Consider the following 26,505-nt stretch of genomic DNA (forward strand, 5'->3'; position numbering starts at 1 on the left):
TTCTTTTTCAAAGTTATAGGAATAGGACCTTTATATTTTCTGTAAAATATAATTCAATCAAGTACTACTTTTAAATCCCCCAAATATATTACTTTATTTTGTTTTACAGACCAGACTTTATATTTCTGTTAAACATATGTTTTCAGCCAGTTCATCATATCCTTTCTTGCTTCTTCAATGTAAGGTTTATCTCGAGGTTTCATATCATCTGGCTTTAACTCTGCAAAGCCATGAATTTGTCCAGGATAAACTTTAATTCTATATTCAACTTGACAGTACTGTTTCAGTTTCTTCTCCAGTAAGATGATCTGCAACACAGAGCATCCTTCCATTATTGTGTTAATTTTAATTTTTGTTTAACTGGTCAACTCTCAGTTTGTCCATTGTTTGGCTTTCTGGAAGATGTGATCAGTATCTTCTTTACTTATCTAACTCTCAGGCCAGATTTTATTACCCAAGCTCTTTATACAGGCTCTTTACTAATAAAGAAGAAAACTTATATTTGAAATATGACTGAGAGATATGAAATAAATGTGTTAGTCTTTAAGGTGCCACAAGACTCCTCATTGTTTTTGCTGAAACAAACTGACACAGCTACCCCTCTGAAATCTGAGAGACATGGCAATTTCCTCCCATATCCTTAAAAAACCTTAGTGAATTACATCTTTGTATTTGGTACAATGAACCCCAAGGATACTAAGTTTAGGTATTATTGTGGGCCAGGATTGTATGTAATCTCTGTAGGGGGAGATCTGATATAAGGCCTGATTGAGCAAAGGACTCTACTGAACAATGTGTCAGATAAGAATGAGCTTTTGGGACAATACATGTGAAGTGGATTTCCTGGGAAATAGCTCAGGCAAGGTGAATGCAAATTCTGCACCACCGGTTATGCAAAAATCTAGCCTTTGAAGTTACACCCTAAGGAGCAGGCCTTTGTAGATCACATGTTATGTGAGGCTAGTATCACAAGCCCACGTTGTGTAAAGGAAAGACTGAACTATTCATGGTTGTTCTGGCTCTGAATCTGAGACAGTTATGAACTTGTAACCATGGGGAAAACCCAGTTGTGAGTTTTGAAGGACTGATACCTACCAGATCCAGAGGCTGGAGTTGAGGTGATCTCTGGTGAGCTTTTTAGCAGTATGTAGATTCTTTTATTGTTTTTACTATGTTTGCTCTATAATGCTTTCACCATAAGAATAAATGTGCTTGATTAGAAAAAGATGTGGTAACTCATAATTGCTGGCAATTACATTGTTCTTAGCATTCAAAGAGAAACCAAAGCGCAGACTCTGTCCTATTTAGGCAATCTGGCTTGCTGGGAATGTCACTGAGTAGACCAGAAATGGTGCAGCTTGATGAACCCCTGTCAAAAGGGAGGGGCTAGCTGCCTTGAGTACAATCCTGTCTAAGACCCTCCTACTGCTCCCGCAATCACAGCTACATTCTATTTTTAGTGCACTAGCTTGATCAGAGCTAACGTGGGTATGTCTCCTCGAGCTGGAACTGTGAATGTACCTACAAAAGCAGCAAAGAATCCTGTGGCACCTTATAGACTAACAGACGTTTTGGAGCATGAGCTGTTGTGGGTGAATACCCACTTCGTCAGATGCATGTAGTGGAAATTTCCAGGGGCAGGTATATATATGCAGGCAAGCTAGAGATAATGAGGTAGTTCAATCAGGGAGGATGAGGCCCTGTTCTAGCAGTTGAGGTGTGAAAACCAAGGAAGGAGAAACTGGTTTTGTAATTGGCAAGCCATTCACAGTCTTTGTTTAATCCTGAGCTGATGGTGTCAAATTTGCAGATGAACTGAAGCTCAGCAGTTTCTCTTTGAAGTCTGGTCCTGAAGTTTTTTTGCTGCAGGATGGCCACCTTAAGGTCTGCTATAGTGTGGCACCATCAGTTCAGGATTAAACAAAGACTGTGAATGGCTTGCCAATTACAAAACCAGTTTCTCCTTCCTTGGTTTTCACACCTCAACTGCTAGAACAGGGCCTCATCCTCCTTGATTGAACTACCTCATTATCTCTAGCTTGCCTGCATATATATACCTGTCCCTGGAAATTTCCACTACATGCATCTGAAAAAGTGGGTATTCACCCACGAAAGCTCATGCTCCAAAATGTCTGTTAGTCTATAAGGTGCCACAGGTTTCTTTGCTGCTTTTACAGATCCAGACTAACACGGCTACCCCTCTGATACTTGACACCATGCAAGGCACTACATTTAGCCGTATGGAGTGGAAATCCATCAACCCCATGAAGAAGCTTGCACAAATACAGACAGATATCATCTTCCTTTCCAAATGCAAACGGATGGACATCATACCAAATGAACTAAAGGTAAAAAATCCACTGCTGTCTACATACTACACAGACCACAGTGAGAGATTATGCCATACTCTATCAAAGAAACTGAGGAACCACCTGATCAGCATCCTATACAGCAAACAGGAAAACATCAAAAAAGAGCTCTCCAACCTGGAGACTCTCATTAATAACCAAACTTCCATACAAACGGACTTCACTAAAATAAGACAGGAGATCTACATTACTCACTTCACCTCTCTACAAAGGAAAAAAGACTGTAAGCTGTCTAAACTCCTACCTGCCTAATGGGGCCACAGCCGTGGTACCCCCAACCCACCCAGCAATATCATCAATCCATCCAACTACACACTCAGCCCAGAAGAAAAGTCTGTCCTATCTTGGGGACTCTCTTTCTGCCCTGCCATCCCCACCAACATGATACAGTTCTGCGGCTATCTGGAAGCCTACTTTCGCCATCTCCGACTCAAAGAATACTTTCGGGACAACACTGAACAGCGCACTGATACACAGGTACCCTCCCACCAACAGCACAAGAAGAAGAACTCCACATGAACTCCTCCTGAGGGTCGAAATGACAGTCTGGACCTCTACATTGAATGCTTCCGCTGACATGCACAGGCAGAAATTGTGGAACAACAACATCGCTTGCCTCATAACCTAAGTCGTGCAGAACGCAATGCCATCCACAGCCTCAGAAAGCACCCAGACATCATCAAAGAGGCTGATAAAGGAGGTGCTGTTGTCATCATGAACAGGTCTGACTACCAAAAGGAGGCTGCTAGACAACTCTCCAACACCAAATTCTACAGGCCACTTCCCTCAGATCTCACTGAGGAATATACTAAGAAACTGTAACATCTACTCAGGACACTCCCTACACTAACACCGGAACAAATCAACATGCCCTTAGAGCCCTGACCAGGGTTATTCTATCTACTACCCAAGATCCACAAACCCAGAAATCCTGGACGCCCCATCATCTCGGGCATTGGCACTCTCACTGAAGGACTGTCTGGATATGTGGACTCTCTACTTAGACCCTATGCCACCAGCACTCCCAGGTATCTCCATGACACCACTGATTTCCTGAGGAAACTACAATGCATTGGTGACCTTCCAGAAAACACCATTCTAGCCACCATGGATGTAGAGGCTCTCTACACTAACATCCCCCACACAGATGGAATACAAGCTGTCAGGAACAGTATCCCTGATGATGCCACAGCACAACTGGCTGCTGAGCTCTGTGCCTTTATCCTCACATACAACTATTTCAAATTTGATGACAATATATATCTCCAGATCAGTGGCACCGCTATGGGCACCCGCATGGCCCCACAATATGCCAATATTTTTATGGCCGACCTGGAATAACGCTTCCTCAGCTCTCGTCCACTCACGCCCCTTATCTACCTACCCTACATTGATGACATCTTCATCATCTGGACCCATGGGAAGGAGTCTCTGGAAAAATTCCACTACGATTTCAACAGCTTCCACCCTACCATCAACCTCAGCCTGGACCAATCTACACGGGAGGTCCACTTCCTAGACACCATGGTGCAAATAAGTGATGGTCACATTACCACCACCCTATACCGAAAACCTACTGACCGCTATGCCTACCTTCATGCCTCCAGCTTCCATCCTGGGCACATCACACGATCCACTGTCTACAGCCAAGCACTGAGGTACAACCGCATCTGCTCTAACCCCTCAGACAGAGACCAACACCTACAAAATCTCTACCAAGCATTCTCAAAACTACAATACCCGCACGAGGAAATAAGGAAACAGATACAGAGCCAGACGTGTACCCAGAAGCCTCCTACTGCAAGACAAACCCAAGAAAGAAACCAACAGGTCTCCACTGGCCATCACATACAGTCCCCAGCTAAAACCTCTCCAACGCACCATCAGGGATCTACAACCCATCCTGGACAATGATCCCACACTTTCATAGGCCTTGGGTGGCAGGCCAGTCCTCACCCACAGGCAACCTGCCAACCTGAAACATTCTCACCAGTAGCTGCACACCGCACCACAGTAACTCTAGCTCAGGAACCAATCCATGCAACAAACCTCGATGCCAACTCTGCCCACGTATCTACACCAGTGACACCATCACAGGACCTAACCAGATCAGCCACACCATCACCGGTTCATTCATCTGCACATCCACCAATGTAATATATGCCAGCAATGCCCCTCTGCTATGTACATCGGCCAAACTGGACAGTCGCTATGGAAAAGGATAAACAGACACAAATCAGATATTAGGAATGGCAATATACAAAAACCTGTAGCAGAACACTTCAACCTCCCTGGCCACACTATAGCACACCTTAAGGTGGCCATCCTGCAGCAAAAAAACTTCAGGACCAGACTTCAAAGAGAAACTGCTGAGCTTCAGTTCATCTGCAAATTTGACACCATCAGCTCAGGATTAAACAAAGACTGTGAATGGCTTGCCAATTACAAAACCAGTTTCTCCTTCCTGGGTTTTCACACCTCAACTGCTAGAACAGGGCCTCATCCTCCCTGATTGAACTACCTCATTATCTCTAGATTGCCTGCATATATATACCTGCCCCTGGAAATTTCCACTACATGCACCCACGAAAGCTCATGCTCCAAAACGTCTGTTAGTCTATAAGGTGCCACAGGATTCTTTGCTGCTTTTACAGATCCAGACTAACACGGCTACCCCTCTGATACAATGTACCTACAGTTGCACATGCATGGGCCACATGTGAAGGGAAATTTCATTTTTAATGTGTAGACCTGTGCAGATGCCTGTGCAGTATTATCTATGAAGGTGAGTATGTAAGCATTGTAAAGAAGTCCTGCTTCCTTTTGTACTATATATATTACATTAAAAAAAAACCAATCCTATGTTAAAAGAACGTTAAGGTTGCAAAGTCAACCACTCAGAAATTAGAAAATTAAGGTCCCCTTTGCTATCTTAATTCAGCCTCTTTGTGCATATGCATTATGATACAGTTTCCAACTACATTATCACATACTATTTTTCCCACAGAACCCCTGCCTCATTCAGTAAACAGAATGAACCGTGCTCTGGGGCTGAATCAGGGTTGGGTAGCAAAGGAGGCAGTTGTCTCCTTTGTTGCAGAGTTTGGAAGGTCTGTTAGTTGGAAGGAAGAGAAAGGAGGGTCTCAAAATAATGTGTTTGTGTAATTAAAGAATGTAATTCCTGTGCACAAGGGGTCTGAATTAAGGTTGCATGAGCAACTGTAAAATTTCCTTTACTTTGCAGTCAGAACATTCTTTTTATGTATTTTTTTCAGATGTAAATAGGGAAGTGTATGGAATGAAGCCTAGGTTTGGTGCCTCACCAGAGCACATACAGTGCAGGACAGAAAGTTCCATGGCTGTGCAGCACATTGCAGATGATGGAAGCTTTTAGGGGATTTTTTGTTTCTTTATTTAAGAATCTAGGAATTTCTATTAAAAAAGTAAATTTTAAATAAAACTTGAAAAATAAAAGCACTTAGAAGAAAAATTAAAGGTAATGTGTCCTGTGCAACTTCCCTCTTGTGTGTATGTACTACAATGCAGTCTTTATGTAATCACATACTAAGGGTATGTCTTCACTACCGGCCAGATGGGTGGGCAGCAATCAATCCAGCTGGGATTGATTTATCGCATCTAGTCTAGATGCGATAAATCGATCCCCGAGCGCTCTCCCATCGACTCCTGTACTCCAGCTTGGCAAGAGGCACTGGTGGAGTTGACGGGAGAGCAGCATCAGTCGACTCACCGCGTTGAAGACACCATTGTAAGTCGATCTAAGTACGTCAAAAGTTGTGTAACTTAGATCAATGCTCCCCCTGAGTGTAGACCAGGCCAAAGAGTCCAAGCCTTATTCAGTTTGCAGGGTGGGTGAGATAGCATTGTGTAGTGAATGAAGCTAGGGAAGAGTACTGTGTCCTTCGCCTTAGAAATTGGACAGTATGTAGTGAATGAAGGTTTTGTTCAGTCAGTGCAGGGACAGCCATATCTGAGGCATGGATCCACACATTTAAATAATACAAATAAAAAATAAATATAGATCAGCTTCTTCCTTCACTGAGTACTATCCATACTACCTAGCGAAAAGGCAAGAGTTCTACTAAACAAAAATAATGTAATGATCATGTAATTAAACAATGTGGGTGAAATCCTGGCCCCACTGAGTTCAATACCAACACTAGAATGGATTTCATCCTGTGTCCTAATGCATACGGATAAGGGCACAAAGTTGTTCATCCAACCTTAATTTTGGCATTTCCTGTTGTGTAAGTGTTTCATTTTACACCTCAAGATTCTCTTAATGCAGTTTTTGTATGGAATTTAGATTTTCCTGATGTATCTATTCCATGCTGTAGGCACATTACATGGATTAAAGATCACTCTTATGAAAAGATGTCAAGTACATCTGAGAAGAATAGGTCTCCTATACTTTGTTCCCAAAAGGTCTCCATCTCATTCTCTCCAACTCATCCCCAGTACAGTACTCCCACTCCCCAGGAAAAACCTGGGGAAACAGCTAAGACTTGCAGAGTGTCAGGATCAATACCCAAATCCAGGCTCTTGCAAATCAAGGTGAGAAGCAAGTTTCAGAGTCAGGGAATCCTTTCTGAAGCCCTGATCCGGAAAAGCACTGAAGCATGTGTTTAAATGCTTTCCTAAATAGGGATGGACTCCTGAATTGGGGCTTCAGAATGTCCTGCTGCCAGTCTTCTCCCACTTATGGATTATTCCTACAGCATAAACTATGGTGTTGTGATGATGTGCCATCACTGTCACTGCACAGGCAGGGAATTTATGTGCAGACCAGGCTCTTGACTCCTATTTATATACTTATGTGGCCCTTGTCATGATAGTATTTTAGTGCCTACCAAGCATTAGTGAATTTATCCTCACAGCACCTTTGTTAGGCAGGGAGGTATTACCCTCATTTTAAGGAGGGAACCAAGGCATGGTCACCCATGTCTCCACTGGGAAAATACATTATATTAGGAAATGTACTCATGTACTAGATAGCATACTGGAGTGGGCCTTAGGAGAGCTAGGTTCTATTCCTAGCTCTGCCCCTGTCCTTGAGCAAGCCACTTCCTTCCTTGTACCTCAGTTTCCTCATCTATGATGTGGAGATAAAGATACTGACCTCCTTTGAGATCTGCTGATGACAAGCGCTATATAAGAGCTAGATATTGTTAATTATAGCTAATCTTACATCATTCCTTTTTAAAAAAAACACTATTTCCTCATCTAGCCAGGGCCCAAGGTTTACAGGCATGTTAAATAAAATATATTCATTACCACTTTTCTAACCTAGCGCATTTTCCCAGTATACCCTGGCTGACTAAGTGACCTGCTCACAGTCACTCAGAGAGTTCTGGGGCAGAGTTGAGAACTGAACCTCTGTCTCCAGAGTCTAAATTCAGTGGCTTAACCCTGTGCCCTCTAAGAGGCAGCACAAATATCCAAGTGGTTAAAGTGTATGGTTTGTACCCACTGGACATGTTCATCCCTTGCTTGCTGTGATACAAAGAGGCTGACCTTTGGCCCCACCATGTTTCTGTTCAGTCTCCCTGAAAGAGAAGCTATACAGTGGCTTCTGTGTAAGCTCAAGGAGAAGTTAAAATATAGGCAGAAAAATCCTACTTCTCTGCTCTCCTACCTCCCCATGGGCTTCCTGGCAGGCCAACACAGATATCCAGTAACCAGAATTGTGCCTTATAAGATAAAAGCATGTCAGGAAAAGAGAAATCTGTTTTGAGACAAACACTTACTTGGTCATATGAAATGGTGTGATCTTTTTCCCCAAAAATAAAAAACGTCGGGTTCAGCAAATTATATCTGTCATCAGAGTCCCTGATTATTCCTATAACACATTTTGAGAGAGTATTTAAATCATGTGACACATCTTTCAAGGTGAGCTGCAAATTTAAATACAAAACTTCTATTTGCTTCAGCAATATTTATTTTTCATTATAAAAATGTCTGTCACAAATGCTACGTGCACCCGTAGATCAGCTTTAAAATCACACAGGGTAAAATATAGTGTAAAAAACCCTTGGATAACCTCAAAAGGCTCAGCTTTCCTCAAGCCAACCCAGCAAGTGAAAGGATTGCATATTCAGGTACATGGGCCTGGCAAGATAGCCTTAATGTCAACAAAGGTGGGTTATTGGGACCAGTGAGGGCAGCAAACTTTAGAGTAAACAGCCCCCTACTCATCCCAAAATTTGGGATGGATCATAAGGAGAAAGATGATATGTAGAATAGACAGGATCCAAGATGGATAGAGCTTTAAAAATCAGCAACTCTTGGCAATGGCTTCCAATTGGGGGTAGTTCAGTCTATGGAGCATCAATATGTAAGAAGCACCACAAAGCAAATAAGAGAAGTTGCATTCTGCAGTCAATGGAATTTGAGTGGTCACGAGACTGACATTCAGCACTTTACAGCAATCTAAACTGGAAGTGGCTAAGGCATGGATAAATGTGGCTAGGCCCATATCCAAAAGCAAACGCTGTACCTTTCTTGCCAAGCCAAGGTGAAGGAAAGCACTCGTGGTTGCTGCTGTACCAGGGAACCAACATGGCTCCCGCATTGTGCAACTCCTTAAAAGTTGGCAGATGTACTCTTCCCCTTAGAACAGGCAGCAGAAGTCCTCTCTGCCATCGTCTGTGCCAAGTGTCCAGTCTAACTTCCTGAAATGTTCCTACTAACTAGGCTCAGCTGAGCATTCAGCACATGAACAACGGACAACTTACCTTTTCTCCTTCTTTCAGACCATTTATATCCCAAGTTATTTACTTGTGCTCTGGGATATCCCAGTATGCATTATGCCAAATTGCAGAGAACCCTGCTGGAGCATAGAGCCAGTCAAGTTGAAATCAGGAAATACTTGTTTCTTAGGGTTAGTCTTCACTATGGGCTTAATCGGTGCCACTGTGATTGATGCAGCGATATCAATTTAGTGAGTCTGGTGAAGATGCGATAAGTCGATGAGAGAGCGCTCTCCCATCAACATAGCATAGTGTAGACACCATTTTCAGTCAATATAAGTTACATCAACGTAAGTTACATAACTTAGTGTAATTTACAACAATTTACAGTGTTAGTGTAGACAAGGCCTTAGTATATTTCACAGATTAGCACACGTTTTTCCCCAAAGATTTCAGGGAAAAAAGATTGCAATTTTCCAAGCAGTTATGGAGCTGGTGAGGACATTTGATGAAAAATGACATTTTCTCTTCTGTGAATGTCTAAAATACTGGCTGTCCCTTTTGTTAGTGGGAGCATACAGCACATATTGCTGAAATAAATAGTTATATTTAAATCTGCAGCTGACCTGTAAATTGAATACTTTAGAAATCTATATAGAGCAACATCTAAAATATGTACTCCACATAATCAAGTGAGCCTGCTCAAGTTTACATGCAATCTTCACTACCGTAGAGGGACACCCCAGTCTTTAATTCAGGATTTTTCAGCATCAAGTGATGTACAGCCATTCCACCCCAGGAAAACCCAATGACACCGATCTTCTTTGCACTGCATGCTCCTTTAGATACTCAAGACAACATCAGCTTCCCTAAGACACATAAACAAAAGTGAACTAAGAAATCTATAGTAGAATCGCTACCTGAAAAATCTAAAAGAAAAACACAAAAGTACATAAAATTGTCCCCATCTTCTCCTTCTGTCATTTAAATTATTCCAACCCCAGATTAGGTACTGCTATTCTTAAATGTGGGTTTGCAAGTATGGCCTTAATTCAGAAGAGTATCCCTATATTGGACAGCAATTAAGCATGTGCTTAAATAAACATTTGTTCAGTAGAACTTAAGTAGAGTATATTAATCATGGACTGAAATAATTATCTGAATTGGGAGCTATCGTGCCATTTCCAGGAGAACTGACTAAGAATTACTTACTCCAGAAGGGAACTAATAAGAACAAGCATGCAAGCAATGTGCAAATGTGCAGTAATAGAATTGTATATGATGGATTGCGGGAGCAGAAGAGCTTAGCTTGATTCTGTAAAAATGAAAAACTTATTTGGGTAAACAAATGACATGACTATATTATGACCCACCTCATACTTTGTGATGTAGCATAAAATAACTCCAGCCAAGACCACCTTGACAGAGTGTTAAACAATTATCCAGCTAACATTTTTCCAAAATTAAATAATAACTATACACAAAAAGGCACATGTACTGCATATGAAGGCTAATGTAACAAATTTGGAAAGTGTTTTTAATGTATACCATGTTCAATTCTTTTTTTTTTTAATTGCAGAAGTCTCAAGAGTTTGAAAAACATTTTACTATTTTTCAGAAGAGTCTAATTTTTCAGTTTTTAAGTTTTAAATGTAATTGCATATACTAAGCTAGATTTTCAAAACTCGGTGCCTAAACTGATAGGTAAGTGCTTACATATCTGCACATTGTGTTGGGAAAGAATTCTAAAAAGTAAATGTTCAGCAACTATCTGTTCTGAAAATTCAGTAATATTGTTATACGCACAGATACTGGGATCTGCGTAATCAGAAGCTGTACTGGCAGCAATAGGGGATAGGCCAACTGCACTGAGCTACACATAAGAGGTTATGGAAGTGCTTAGTGGCCCATCAGTCAATGTCATCAGAGCAGATGGGTGTCACTCTGGCTTTATTGTCTATTTCTTGAAGTTTCAGACTCTCCTGATGGACACTGAAGAACTAACAGTGCCTTCCTGAATTCAGGAGCTGGTTTGTTGCAAATGTCAGTATGGACTACAGATAACTGTACCTGCATTTCATCTTCTGTTTAAAAGTGATACATTTAGTCAGAAGTACTTAGATGTCTGCCTCAAAGTACTTAGAGAAGAGCTGCAGAAAGGACCTGAAAGCTCCCTCTCAGAAATCAAGTACTGGCATGCAATGACAAGATACTAACTCACTAGTGTAGGTACACACTGTGTAAAGTGAATGTTTTGGAAGATATATCAAGGAAGCATCAGATACATGTGACGTATGTTAGAGAGCCCTCTCATGGACACACTGAATCAGCATTCAGCTGATCATTTCCTCTGCAGGCATCGATATTCCCCTGCCACAAGAAACATCCTCTTTAATATGTTCTAGGGTAATCCTGCATATTTTGCTTAGGAGCTGTGCAGGAGAATAAATCCTATTATCAGCAACTGGAGAAGGAAAGTGTCACGTGAGATGGGCAGACAATGGCGGACAGAGAATGGGAGCATTTTACTTGAAGAAGTAATTCATGGAAAACTTTGCCTCCTTTCCACCTGTAGTTTGGAGAAAGATCAAAGCCAGCCTCAGTACCTATGGATACAGGTGATATAAAATAAAAAAATAATAATAATTGGAGATATACCTCTCTCCTAGAACTGGAAGGGACCTTGAAGGGTCATCTAGTCCAGCCTGCTGCCTTCACTAGCAGGACCAAATACTGATTTTTGCCCCAGAACCCTAAGAGGCATCCCTCAAGGATTGAACTCACAACCCTGAGTTTAGCAGGCCAATGCTCAAACCACTGACCTATCCCAGGGGGGGTGAAAGCTGTTAGACACCACAGAAGTAGTCTGGAGGACATTGGGAAGTGGCTAGTACTCTGCAGCGAGATTAAGAAGACAGCATCTATATGTGCCAAAGCCAGAGAAAGGCGCTATGGTTGGGGAGAAGAAGAGGTCAAACTCTCTCTCAGGAAGAGACAACGATGCTACAATCCATCCAGCAGGTGGGGATTACCTTCTCATTCGCTTTTCCTACTGCTACTCCTGAAACTCACTCCAGCCAAGAGTGGGGCGTTTATCAAAAATGCCTCTCACCAAGTGGCAAGATTTGCAGCTCCACAAGTGAAAGACAGAGCATTCCCAGGTGTGAACACAACAGTCTATCCCACTGTGAAGCTCAAGTCACAACCCTTATAAGGTTAACAGAGCACAGCAGACACTTTACCCTGCCAACCAGGGGCAGCTCTAGACATTTCACCGCGCCAACCACGGCGGTATGCCGCAGGGGGTGCTCTCCTGGTCGCCGGAAGGGCGGCAAGCAGCTCCGGTGGACCTCCTGCAGGCGTGCCTTCGGAGGGTCCGCTGGTCCCGCAGCCCACAGGTCCCACGTGCCTGCGGGAGGTCCACCGGAGCCATCTGCTGCCCTTCCGGCGACCGGCAGAGCGCCCCCCGTGGCATGCCGCCCCAAGCACGTGCTTGGCGTGCTGGGGCCTGGAGCCGCCCCTGCTGCCAACAGTGTCATTCAAGCAGGTGTCTGACGTCTGTATGTTTCTCAGTAATAAAGATTCCCCCCCCCCCTTTAGACCAGAGCAATCCTCCTACAAGAGTCCCCTGGTGTGACCCAGGACCTCTCCAGAAGCAACTCCAGCTACCCTTGAAGAGGACATGTCCATTGCAAAGGAAGAGACAGGAGCCAATAGAGGAGTGATACATGAGCTGAGCCTTGACACCAAGCTGATAGCCTTCACTTCACTACTGAGCATAAGGAGGAAATTACTCCAGTGCACCACCAAGCAACTCCAATTCCAGCCCCACAGCATCTATCCCAACACAGAATTTTATCTCTCCATTTGGCCCCAACTCTGCAGCACAAACGATCTGGAAGCACAGCCAGGCAAGGCTCAGCATCTCTTCCTCCTGAGACATTGCCCACTACAGAACTACAACCTTTTCCCCCATCCCACTATCCTGAATCTGATGAGCAGGAAACAGCCATTCCCATCAACTCCCCTCCCATGGCACGTGCTCTTCCCCAGGTCCGGCAGGAGGAAGGGGTAGAAATTGTATGGAAAGACCCTGACTCAGGAAGAGACTTGGCTCTTTTGAGGAAGCAGTGGTGGCATGGTGCCAAGAGCAGCAGGGACTCTGGATGCAGGGGGCAAGCCCCAGGAACTGTGTGCAGAGTAGACTGCAGCAAAAGCTGAGGCACAGGGTACAACTGCCATACATTGCCACTGGGAGCAGGTCTGTGCAAGACTTGTAAAGGAGCAGCAGAGACTGGGGAGGGAGCCACTGCAGAGGGGTCCCAGTGAGACACAACTCTAACAGATCTGGCCTGGAAATCTGCAAGTCCCTATTTGCTCTGAGGGAGACTGGATTGGAGACAGCATCCCTGGCAATAGGCCTGAAGACTGGACTGCCCCCAGAGGCCTAGACAGGAACTGCTTTTTTTCACTTTCAGCTCAAACTGTTTAAGCCACTGTACCTAGGGTATCTGCAACCGTTCTCTTTCTTGCCAAATATCTCTTTGCTTTAGCCAAACATTGGAGTGATTATTGGGATGCACCAGGTTTAACACCTACAGGGTCTAGCAGCTGAAGCCCCTTCAGTGTTTGCCCCAGTCCCGGTACACCCAGCATGCTACTAGTACCTTAGAGGTTTGGTGTGCCCTGGTCCTGGGTGGCTATAGTAATTATGCTGCCATCTCCACAAAGTGGGAGAGTCCAGACTCACATCCTACTTTCAAGAGACACTCGCACACATCTGGGTGCCCAGCCAGCAGGAGACCACCAGGGCATTGGTCAGATAAATAGTAAGTTAAAAAATAAGCACCTTTCATGGCCCTTTTACATGTAAATGAAATCCATGCAATTCCTTTCACTCCTAGTTTTCCCTCCCTTTCTGTAATCCTTCATCCATATCCTTACACTTTTGAAAAAAAAAAGCACTGCGTGATCACACAGTTTTGAAGTAATCCTCTTTCCCTTTCAGAAGGCATCTTTTGCAGTTCCCCCCAGGCAGCCTTGAAGCAGTGACCTGCCCCAAGGAAGAACATGGTGCAGCAGCTCTCCTCTCTTAGTGTTCCCAAAGATGGCCTAACTTTTCAACCTTTAACTCCTGTTATGCTTCCTCCCTCCAAGGCTTTGTCTACTCTGTAATCCAGAGGAGTGATTGCAACACCATAGATAGGTAGATTAAAGCAAGCTTGAACAACAATAGCAGTGAAGCCAACATGAACGGGGGCTATTTGAATATCTACCCAGAGTCCTGGGCAGGCAGGGCCAGCCATTGCAGCCACCCATATTGCAGCAGCTTCACTGCTGTTATTACTCAAACTAGCTTTGATCTAGCTACATCAGAGCAAGCCCATGCAGCTGCCTAAAGGCACATAAAGGGCTTGGCTACACTGGCGCTTTACAGCGCTGCAAGTTTCGCGCTCAGGGGTGTGAAAAAACACCCCCCTGAGCGCTGCAAGATACGACGCTGTAAAGCCTCAGTGTAATCAGTGCCGCAGCGCTGCAAGCTACACTCGTAAGGGATGTGGTTTATGTGCAGTGCTGGGAGAGCTCTCTCCCAGCACTGGCGCTCCGACCACACTCACACTTCAAAGTGCTGCTGCGGCAGCGCTTTGAAATGTCAAGTGTAGCCATACCCAAATTCTCTTTCATTGCTACATTAAGTCCATATCTTTATGTTTAGGTGCCCATGAAGCTTTGAAATTTCCCGCATAAATATACATCTTACTTATCTACTTTTGTGGGATCGCGATCTTTCAACCAGTCACGAAACTCAGCCCAGTGATCAGCGGATGTCCAAGGTTTTTTTCCCAGAAAAAAGTCTGGGCAGATGGCTCTGTATGAAAAATAAAATTGAGTCAACTTTTAGGTCCAGGCAACAGCAGCAGGGAAAATCTATGGACACCGAAATATTCATTCATCCTTATTTTGCCCCATAATGGTCACCCACATGGTTAGTGTCAGTATCAACTCCTAATCATCATGCTATCCCAGTAGTCAGAAAATTACTTAGCAAGATTTAGTAAGACTGAGTATCTTTCCCAGACCTGAAGAAGAGCTTTGTGGAAGCTTGAAAACTTGTCTCTTTCATCAACAGAAGTTGGTCCAGTAACAAGTATTACCTCACCCACCTTGTCTCTCTAAAAATATAGATAGTGTTTCTGTAGAAAAATTAACTGATGCTATATCACCTTATCTTTAAAAATCAAATCCAAAGGCTAGTGCATTTAAAAGAAATCTTCATCGCTATGCACACTCACTCTCTCTCATGTTACATCTTTGCTAGTGAAAGCTAGAAGAAATATTGTCATGGCTAGGCTCAAAGAAGTTTTGTTTTAAAGAGCAGTTGCACAACCTAACATGAATATACACGTTTTGTTAGTATTTCTAATTAAATTTCAGTTTAAAAGAGTTTCAGTTTTTTAAATCACCCACACTGCTGGACACTCAAATACAGCAACCTTTTGTTAGTGCACTGCAACTTGACATTTCTCAGAACTCTGCTTGTGCTGCCATTATGTTCTGAGAATTGTTGCAGCCTGAACTTAGAAAACCTATTCTACACTGGGATCTGTCAGGGAGGTACCACTTTTATGTGTCCTTTATTCTTCGATAAGTAATTCAGACTGAAATGACATGATTTCTCCTCGTGTATGGAAAACACAATTTGGAAATTTGAATCTGGTGAACCTGAGTGTGTCTCTGAGAAGAAATCAGTAAAACAATAATGCTTACACGTATCCCTCAGCTGCCACTAGATCAGTTATGTATCTAATGTCTGGGAATTGCCATCCATATATGTCATGAATCACAATCACAGCTTTGTCCGTAACAGAAGATGGTTTGCAAACATATGCCTTGATATGCTCCACTTGCTCTTCATGTCCAAGGCCCACATAATCAGTTCTTTTTCCAATATCATATAGGAAAGGTTGAGCATCTGAAGTCATTTGAAAAACTAAAGTAAAGTAGAAATGAAAAAAGATATTAAACTATTAGCATAAAACAAATTAAATACAAGTTGGATTTGCAGAAAATATTACATTGAGTGACATTATAACATTAATTAATAACTTTAATATGTCATATCTAAAAGGGAAAATTAAAATTGAATGGTAATGTTCCAAAATGAGAAATTTTTTGAATAGGTCTCAACCACTCATGTTAGTAACCTGAAAATAAAGAAAGGAAGATAAAAAAAAATCAAAGTTAAAGATTGACATACACAACTTAAATATTTGGGGCATATTTCTGATCTCACTCCTTTTTACCCTTATGCAATGCCATTAACTTGAAAGCAGTTACTCCTGATTTCCATTATGTGAAAGGAGAAACAGACCCATTATAACACAATTTGATGGTGAATCAAAGAACCTCACATGAAGAAAATGCTGGAAGTTGTCAGTAATGAGGCATGTCGATTTGGACTGGTTATCTTGTGTTATTCCTACACTTGGTCAAGTTCATGGATAGTAAACTGCAAATCAGGAAGTATATATCCGATAGTTAAGGATACGATTTATGTCTGGTCTACACTACGTGCTTAAACCGAATTTAGCAGCGTTAAACCGATTTAACCCTGCACCCGTCCACACAACGAGGCCCTTTATATCAATATAAAGGGCTCTTTAAACTGGTTTCTGTACTCCTCCTCGATGAGAGGAGTAGCGCTGAAATCGGTATTGCCATGTTGGATTAGGGTTAGTGTGGCCGCAAAGCGACGGTATTGGCCTCCGGGCGGTATCCCATAGTGCACCATTGTGACTGCTCTGGACAGCAATCTGAACTCAGATGCACTGGCCAGGTAGACAGGAAAAGCCCCGCAAACTGCTGAATTTCATTTCATTTCATTGCCCAGTGTGGAGCTCTGATCAGCACGAGTGGCGATGCAGTCCCAAATCCAAAAAGAGCTCCAGCATGGACCGTACAGGAGAAACTGGATCTGATCGCTGTATGGGAAGACAAATCTTTTCTATCAGAGCTCCGTTACAGAAGACGAAATGACAAAACATTTGAAAAAATCTCCAGGCCATGATAGACAGAGGCCACAGCATAGTGCTGTGTGACAAGTGTAACAGAAAGCCAAAGAATCAAATGGACACTTATGGAGGGAGGGAGGGGTACTGAGGACTCCAGCTATCCCACAGTCCCCGCAGTCTCCGAAAAGCATTTGTATTCTTGGGTGAGCTCCCAATGCCTGTAGGGTCAAAGACATTGTCCAGGGTGGTTCCAGGGTATATCTCGTCCATTTACCCCGCCTGCCCCCCCCCGGGAAAGAAAAGGGAAAAAAATCATTTCTTGACTTTTTTCAATGTCTCCGTGTGTCTACTGCATGCTGCTGGTACAGCGCCACTGAACAGCAGCATCCTCTCCCCTCCCCTCCCCAGTGGCAGATGGTACAGTGCAAAATGACTGATAGCCATCCTTATCATCCTGTGAGTGCTCCTGGCTGGCCTCAGTGAGGTCAGCCGGGGGCGCCTGTGTAAAAATAGGAATGACTCTCGGTCATTCCCGGCAGATGGTACAGAACGGCTGGTAACCGTCTTCATCATAGCAACTGGCGGCTGAGCTCCATCAGCCCCCGCCCCCCTTTCATGTCTAAAGAAAAGATTCTGTACTGCCTGGACTATCACAGCAGCGGGATGCTGGGCTTCTCTTCCCTGCACCGTTTAATGTCCTGCCTGGACTATAATATCAGCTGGAGGCTGCCTCCCCATCATTTTATCTCACTAAAAAGTCAGTGTTTCTTATTCCTGCATTCTTTATTACTTCATCACACAAATGGAGGGACACTGCCACGGTAGCCCAGGAGGGTTGGGGGAGGAGGGAAGCAACGGGTGGGGTTGTTGCAGGGGCACCCCCTAGAATGGCATGCAGCTCATCATTTCTGTGGGATCTGTCACAGAGCGGCTGTGCTCTCTGGTTCTCTGATACACTGGTTCTCTAGTGGGCTTGCCCCATATTCTAGGCAGGACTAACTCTATTTTTAGATAAAACATAAAGGAGGGAATGACCTGGGAAGTCATTACCATTTTTGTCTTTGCGCCCTCGGCCGACCTCAGTGAACGCCAGCCAGGAGCACCCATGATAGCAGCAGACAGTACAGAAAGACTGATAACCGTCATCTCATCACCAATTTACAATAGCATGGCAGACTGTAACCATCTCTGCTACCTTGCAAAGGCAAATGAATGCTGCTGTGTAGCACTGCAATACCGCCTCTGTCAGCAGCTTCCAGTACACATACGGTGACAGTGAAAAAAGGCAAAACGGGCTCCATGGTTGCCATGCTATGGCGTCTGTCAGGGCAATCCAGGGAAAAAGGGCGCAAAATGATTGTCTGCTGTTGCTTTCATGGAGGAAGGAATGAGTGACGACATTTACCCAGAATCACCCACGACACTGTTTTTGCACCATCATGCATTGGGATCTCAACCCAGAATTCCAATGGGCGGAGGAGACTGTGGGAACTATGGGATAGCTACGGGAAAGCTACGCACAGTGCAACGCTCCAGAAATCGATGCTAGCCTCGGTACATGGAAGCACACCGCCAAATTATTGTGCTTTGTGTGGCTGCATGCACTCGACTTTATACAATCTGTTTTACAAAACCGGTTTATGTAAAATTGGAATAATCCTGTAGTGTAGATGTACCCTTAGTCATGAAGCAGGGCTGCCCAGAGGATTCAGGGGGCCTGGGGCAAAGCAATTTCGGGAGCCCCTTCCATAAAAAAAAATTTGCAATACTATAGAATACTATATCTCATGGGGGCCCCTGCAGGGCCCAGGGCCTGGGGCAAATTGCCTCACTTGCCCCCACCCCCTCGGGTGGCCCTGTCACGAAGGTCATGGATGTCGTGACTTTAATGAACCTCTGTGACTTATTTGACTTCAAGCCCCTGTGGCGGTGGCAGGGCCGCAGCAGTCAATGCCCCTCCTCCTCCCGGTTATTTTTAGTAGTAGTCAGGGACAGGCCACAGGCTTCCATGAATTTTTGTTCGTTGCCCGCGAACTGTCCATGACTTTTACTAAAAACAACCATGATAAAAGCTTACCCTTAACTATAGTCAGTATATGTATAGCAGACATCCGCCTTTGTAGGCTTATATCACAAACCCAAAAAGTTTCTCTCTAGCTGTGGAGGAGGTAAATTTGAGATCAACATCAGAGAAACGGTAATTCCAGAATAAAGATGTGACTTAAGGTTGGTCCATTATCAGACCATGATTTGAAGGTCTTGGCCAGACTTAAACCATTTGGGCTGAATTTTTCCATGATAAATGTCTGCCTCGGGCTCAATTTTTTTTGGAAAATTTCAGCAAAAAGGGTCCAGCCATTTCTGAAAAACAGATTGGGGAAAATATGTTTTTTTGCCCATGTTAAAAAACTTCTTACAACTGTTTTACTGAGAAAGTTTAGCATCCTCATGCTTTGGAGCAGGGGTTTGAAATCTGTCAGGGGGTGGCCATTGTGTCATTGACGTGCTTTTTGCCATTCTCATAAAAAAACAGCCCACATTTAGTGAGTATCTAAGCCTCTGAAAACTCTTAGTTCACATGTGCTCAGTAGACACTTGTCAGAGTTTGGCAGCTAAATTCTCTGAAGATTCCATCAGCATGGAGAATGCTTAGTCCCAGGACCCTAGGGGCTGAGCAGGATTTTCACGACAATTGCTTCTGGTGCTAGGGGCTACTATGGCTCTGGAACTGAGAGCAGGGAGTCTGTCTTCCCTGTGTTTTCAAGACTTCCCCTCCTGGTGCCCAGGCTGTGTGGAGAAGGAGACAACCTGACTCAGGCAGAGAAAAAACAGACCCGGGGGGACGGGACAGGGGGACAGCAGTGGCAGTGAGAGAGTAGATTGGGACAAGGAATTGTGGGGAGATGAACCTAGAGATTGAATGTGGGGGTTGTTGGGGGAGGGGAAACAGATAAGGATCCTTGCGGTGGGGGTAGAGACTGAGTATGGTGGTAAGAAGGGGAGGAAGACTGAGGATCCAAAGAGGAGCCCAATGTGGGAGGCTGGGCTGTGCAGTGCAGTGCAGGAGACTGGAAGGGAATCCCAATGAGTGGGGAAGACTGGAATTTGAATGGGAAGACCAGAGTGGGAGAGTAGCACTAGCTGGGAAAGAAGACATTCTTTAGTTACATGATCACATCCCATTTTTTCCACAGGACCCCTGCCTCATTCAGTGCACGGGATGAATGGTGCTTACTGAACAGCTATTCATTGTGTTTTCTCCTCACTGTTCAATGCATGACCCCAGAACTTATTTACTGAACACTATTCAAAACAAACCCTGCTCTGAATACAGAATTATTAATTTCCTCATGGGCTTATTTGTGTTGTTTATCACTATAGTAACTGAACGCTTCATAAACATTTATTTTCTCAACACGTCTGTGAGGTGAGGTGTATTATTAGCCCCAATTTACAGCTGGGGAATGGAAGCTCAGAGAGATTAAGACAAAAGATGCCCCCACCAGTTCTTCAGGGCAGCATTCAACTCAGGGGCGCCATTTAGGGAAGACAAGGGGCAGGGGGTGTCTACCTCACCCCCAACTCCCCCCGAAGGTTTTGTAGAGGAGCTCTACATCCTAGCCTCAGGCAAAGCTCTTAACTACAGAGCAGTCTGAGTATGGAATATGACATCTGCAGAGGAGAGGTGCTGCTCCCAGCTTGTGCTTCTAGATCAGGGAGTCAGTATTTTGTTTACAAACAGAGGTAGCATGATTAAGATAAAACAGGGCTGAATATTAAATTAAGGATCTTACGAAATGAAAGTCCTTAGATAAGCCTGTAAAACAGGAATTCCTCTGTGGGGCAGGTGTGTGTGTGAGTTGAAGAGAGAATGCACGGGACTCAGAAGAAATACAGCCAAGGCCTCTGAGCCAAGTTTACATTCAGAAAAGAGGGAAATGTGAGGGGGATGGGTGAAAAGAAGGGGCCAAAACCCAGGGATGGGCTAAAAGTGGCATAAATAAGTTCCCATTCTGTCTGTGGTACTTATATAACCCCATCACCATAGTATTTGAGTGCTTCACAATGTCTAACCTATTTCTCTTCACAGCCCCTCTGTAACTTAGAGCAGTGCTGTTACCCCCATTATACAGACAGGGCACTGAGGCACACACAGACTAAAGGCCAGATTTTCAAAGGTATTTAGGCACCTACTGGGATTTTCAAATGCACTTCAAAGGTTTGGTGCTTTGTAAACCCCACTTGATGCCTAGCTGCATCTTTGGGTACCTAAAATGCTTTGAAACTCTGTCCCTAAGGGACTGATCAAGGTCATACAGGAAGTTCCAGGGAGCAGCGGGGGGAGGGATACAGGTCTCTGAGGGCTAGCTCCCTATTCACTGGACCAGCCTATCTGCTGCATGCTGCAAAAAAAAAAAAAGAGGACTCTGATAGATGGGAGCAAAACCAAGAAGGCCAGTTCTCTGAGACTCCAGCAGTGGGTCCCAGGCAATTGAGAAGAATGTCATGGTTGATAGCATGAAAAGCAGCACAGAGGTCAGGAAAGATGAAGAAAGAGCAAGAATGAGAGTCAGATGAGAGGAGATCACTTAATTCCCAAGAGGTTGCAGGTTCTGGGTTGTAAAGCAATGGCTTTTATGAAATTTAACATTTTAATTGAAAACCATTTTGTTTTGTCATTTTTTGTTCCGAGTCTGAGAAAAGGAATGAATGAGAAAGTCTTGCATGAGTATCATATATGTTTATGCCTCACATTCTTAGGGTTTCAGATGTATTCAGGCCAATTCCAGAGAAAAGAACAGAAAACTCATCCACAGAGTCCATAAAGTCGATGATTATTGTCATAATTTGTGTTATTCACTGGGTACCATCTGTGTGCTCAGCACTGTTCAGAATATGCCAGAAAATATAGTCCCTGAGCCAATGTGTATAAAATGTGTAGCCCTGGATAAGATAACTCTGATATTTAAGTATGAAGTGTATAGTTATTGAGCGCATATTAATATCTCTGAGTGGAGGCACTGACGGCAAAAGGAGTTCTACCTGATTAAGGACTGGAAGATCAGATCCTTCAACGCTTTTTTCAAGAGGCAGAGCTGCCCAGAGCTCCCGTGCCTGTTTATTTTCCTTTCCTGCCTGCAGTGGCCCTGATATACCTCAGAACACTCAAGTTTTTCCTCAACTTTAAAATGTGAAATTTTCTTGGTATTTGGTTTAAAATATTCTCCTGTGAGAACTGCAACTCAATCACTGTAGTGTTGTGTTTTAAGAGCCTTCTGGAAAGTAACTAGCCTTTAAACCAAGGGTCAGCAACCTACGGCACATGTGCCAAAGATGGCACGTGAGACGATTTTTCATGGCACGTGGTGGCAGGCTGAGCCGCTCAGCCTGTCGCCAGTCTGGGGTTTCGGCCGCCGGCTCCTGCCAACTGGGGTCCCACCGCCAGTCCCACTCAGTGCCCACTGCTGGCCTGGGTGAAGGAACCTCAAGCCGGCAGTGGGCTGAGACCCCGGCTGGCAGGAGCCAGTGGCCGAAACCCCAGAGCAGGGGCAGGCTGAGCCGCTCAGCACGCCGCTGCTCTGGGGTTCCTGCTGCTGGCTTCTTTCCAGCTGGGGGCCCAGTGCTGGTCCCACTCAGCACCCGCTGCTGGCCTAGGTGAAGGAATCCCAGGCTGGCAGCAGGCTGAGACCCTGGCTGGCAGGAGCCAGCGTCCGAAACCCAGAATGGTGGCGGGATGGAGGCAGAAGCTTGGTCCTGCCAGCAGCCAAGCTCCCCCCTCCCCCGCTTCTTTCCCCAGAGTGCTGCTTTCCTGCCCCTCCTCCTCTCCTTCCCTGCACCAATCAGTTGATCGCCCTTGCGATGGGGAGGAGGAGAAGCTGAGCTGCAGCATGCTCGCTGCTCCAGGGAGGAGGCAGAGAAGAGGTGGGGACGGGGCCTTGGGGAAAGGGGTGGGGACGGGGCATATCCCCTCCAGCCCCCTGCCATGACCCCCCATGAGCTGAGCACCCCAGTCCTCTGCCCTGACCCCTGCACCCCCTCACACACACCCAGCTCTATGCCCTGACTCCTGAACCCCACTCCCACACACAGCCCTCTGCCCTTACCCTTGCACCCCCCACAACCCCAGCCCTGACTTCTGCACCCCCTCACACAGCTCTAGCCCATTCTGACTCCTGCACCCTCACATATATCCAGCCCCCCCACACGCTGTGCCCTGACTCTTGAACCCCCCACATCCCCACCCCCACCCTTAGCACCAAACAGGAGCTCCTGCACCCCTCACCACATTCCCACCTGCACCCCTCGCACCAAGTGGGAACTGTCCCAGGTAAGCGCTCCACACCCAAACCTCCTGCCCCAACCCTGAGCCCCCTCCTTCATTCTAGCTCATGGCCAGACCCTGCACCCCAACCCCCAACCTGCTCCTTCACCCCCAATCCTATGCTCAGTGCACTCCCACCCTCAGCTCAGTGCAGAGAGAGGAAGAGGATGGGCTTGAACCAGGGAGAAGGTAGGTACCCACTGTATGTGGGCAAGGCCAGGACCCCAGACTGGCAGCAGACTGAGCGGGGCCTACAGCCGGGAACCCGGCTGGCAGAAGCCGCAGACAGAACCCCAGACCAGCAGCAAGCTGAGCCACTCAGCCAACTGCTGGTCTAAGGTCCTGGCCGCCGGCCCCACTCAGCCCGCTGCCGGTCTGGGGTCCCGGCTGCTGGCCCCTTGCCAGCTGGGGTCCTGCAGGCCTCGTTCAGCCCACCGCCAAACTAGGTGAATGGAACACCAGGCCGTCAGCAGGCTGAGTGGGCCGGCAGCGTAAGATCAGAATTTTAGTTTAATTTTAAATGAAGTTTCTTAAACATTTTGAAAACCTTGTTTACTTTACATACAACAGTTTAGTTACATAATATAGGCTTATAGAGAGAGACCTTCTAAAAAAAAAAGATGTTAAAATGTATGATCGGCATGTGAAACCTTAAGTTAAAGTGAATAAGTGAAGACTCGGCACACCACTGCTGAAAGGTTGCTGACCCCTGGACTAGACAATCATAATGGTCCCTTCTGACCTTAAAGTCTATGATTCTATGTCCCTGTCCCCCAGAGTCCCCACTCAGGGCAGGTGGAGGAGCCACGGCTCCCCCTGAGTTGCCCACATGGCTCATACCATGGCCGGGCTGTAGCTCCAAGCCCCCTCCCTCCCTGGCCGAGCAGGTAAGGCAGAGCCACATGGGCATCTGTGGGGAGCCAGCATGAGTTGCAAACCCTACACCTCCACCTACCCTGGGCCAGGCAGGGAGCCCAGGGGACAGGGACACAGGCCGGGGGATGCTCTCCACCCCTCCCACATAACGGCAGGTGGAGGGTCCATGCGGCTCCCACAAATACCCGAGTTCCCTGGCCAGGTGAGCTCCACTAGCTGCTGGCTGGCCAGGGGGTGAGGCCTCAGGGGGAAGAGAAGGGGATGGGGGCAGGGCCCGCCAGGGGAAAAGTGAACAGGACAGGCCTGTCTGTTTTCAAAGAGTGGGAGGGCTATGGCCCCCTGGCCCCTATGTTCTGGCACCCGGATAGGCTTTAAGTCTAGCAGACAAAGGTATAACACAATCCAATGGCTGAAAGTTGAAGCTAGACTAATTCAGATGCTAATAAAGGTGTAAATTTTTAATGGTGAGAGTAATTGCCCATTGGAACTATTTACTAAGGGTCTTGGTAGATTCTCCATCACTGACAATTTTTCAATCAAAGTTGGCTGTTGTTCTAAAAGCTATGCTCTAAGAATTATTTTGGGGGAGTTCTATGGCCAGTGTTGTATGGGAGGTCAGACTGGATGATCACAATGGGCCCTTCTGGCCTTGTAATCGATGAATCTATAATTCAAGGACTGTGTTAAGATCATGCCTGGTAAACAAGTGAAATGTGGGACCAAAAATCAGTGAACCAAAATTGGTTTGTCAGAAATTAGGCCTAACTGGTGGACACAGTAATGAAGGGATGGGCTATTCCACCCATCACTCCCTTTTGGGGATTCTGAAAAAAAATGATTGGGGTCACGGGGGGGGGGGGGAGAACTGGCTACCATGGCATGGCACTAGTTGGCTGAGGCTATGTCTACTCTGTGAGATAGAGGTGCGATTCCCCTGCTAATGTATACATACTTGTCCCAGCTCTCACCCAGCTACTGCAAGTATAAGTAGCTATGTGGTCATGGCAGCCCAGGTAGGAACAATAGAGGCATGGCTGAGCCATGTTGAGTACAACCCCCCCTGAAAATGGTATGGCTCCTCCACTGCTGTTACCCATACTACTGCAGCTACTCTTCTGTTTATACTGACATTAGTTCTCACCAAGCTACCGCAAATATGTGTACCTGAGCAGGGGAATCATACCACTACCTTATAGCATAGACATAACCTAAGAAATGGGATTGGACTTTAGCAACAGCAACAACAACTAACTTCTCTTTTCCCCAAAAATGACAGCTATTACTACCTAGGAGACTGTCAAACAAAGGCTTTTTTCCTACTAAAGACTCTCTCTAGCGAAAGGTAAGGGAAACAGGGATATTGGTAAAATGAAAGTCTTATTGAATACTTTACATTTCAAATACTTGAACTGTTTTTCCTCCTTTTCTGTATCTTTAATAAAAGACAAAAAGAGTTTTTAATGGCATCCTTGCCATGGTATTAAGCAGGCTGAGATCTCTGTATACCAAATCCCAGATCTTTTTTAACACTATTTAATGTTGGACAGTGACAAAGTCATGTTAACCTCTTTGATTCATTGAGCCCATATATTTCAACTAAATTAATGTAATAGTGCCGAAGAACTATTAAATTATTATTTAAAAAAACCTAGACATTTCACTATTCAATAAAGCCACATTCTACCCTTGATCTATGTGCAAACCCAGCCATTGACATCAATGGGAAATCTGCTGTGGGTTAGGGGAGTATATAGACATAAATTTACATCCCAGCCTACAGAGCATAATTCAAAATGAAACTCAGCCCTTTCCCCAGAATGAGTCAAACACCCCTTGAAGGGCTGTCTCCATTACTCCAGATCACCTGTCCAACCCTCACTGCTCACAGCAAGAGAAGTACAAATCTTATTTTACAGTGGTGATTTTTGTCCAGTATTTTGGTCATTTTCAAGGAGACATTTCCAACCTCACAGTGGTTTCAAATGTGCCCCCCCATCCTCATTAGACCTGTCCTGCAGTTGGAGCAGCTGCTGCATTTCTCTGCTCTCAACACATTCTTAGTGGAAGGATTTTCTGTGCATTACCTGCCGTTCGATCCCAAAGAGTAGATCACACTGTTCTCCTCTTAAGCTAGAAACCTGCTCAATGTCTCCAAATAAAACAGGAGAAAAAACAGCTCTGCTGCCAATACGTTGTTGTTGCTGCCGCTGCTAGCACAC

At 45.1% G+C, this 26,505-nt stretch overlaps 1 protein-coding gene across 1 annotated transcript; it reads right to left on the reverse strand.

Annotated features, from left to right (window-relative positions):
- Positions 1–26,505, reverse strand: LOC115646158 (carboxymethylenebutenolidase homolog). Its single transcript, XM_030551701.1, is given in 7 exon segments — positions 1–308; positions 8,135–8,226; positions 9,805–9,920; positions 9,922–9,945; positions 14,838–14,945; positions 15,845–16,067; positions 26,371–26,505. Coding segments are annotated over 6 exon segments (735 nt in total). The 5' UTR covers positions 16,060–16,067; positions 26,371–26,505; the 3' UTR covers positions 1–128.

The sequence above is a fragment of the Gopherus evgoodei genome, chromosome 2 (genome assembly GCF_007399415.2).
Source record: "Gopherus evgoodei ecotype Sinaloan lineage chromosome 2, rGopEvg1_v1.p, whole genome shotgun sequence".
Lineage (NCBI taxonomy): Eukaryota > Metazoa > Chordata > Testudines > Testudinidae > Gopherus > Gopherus evgoodei.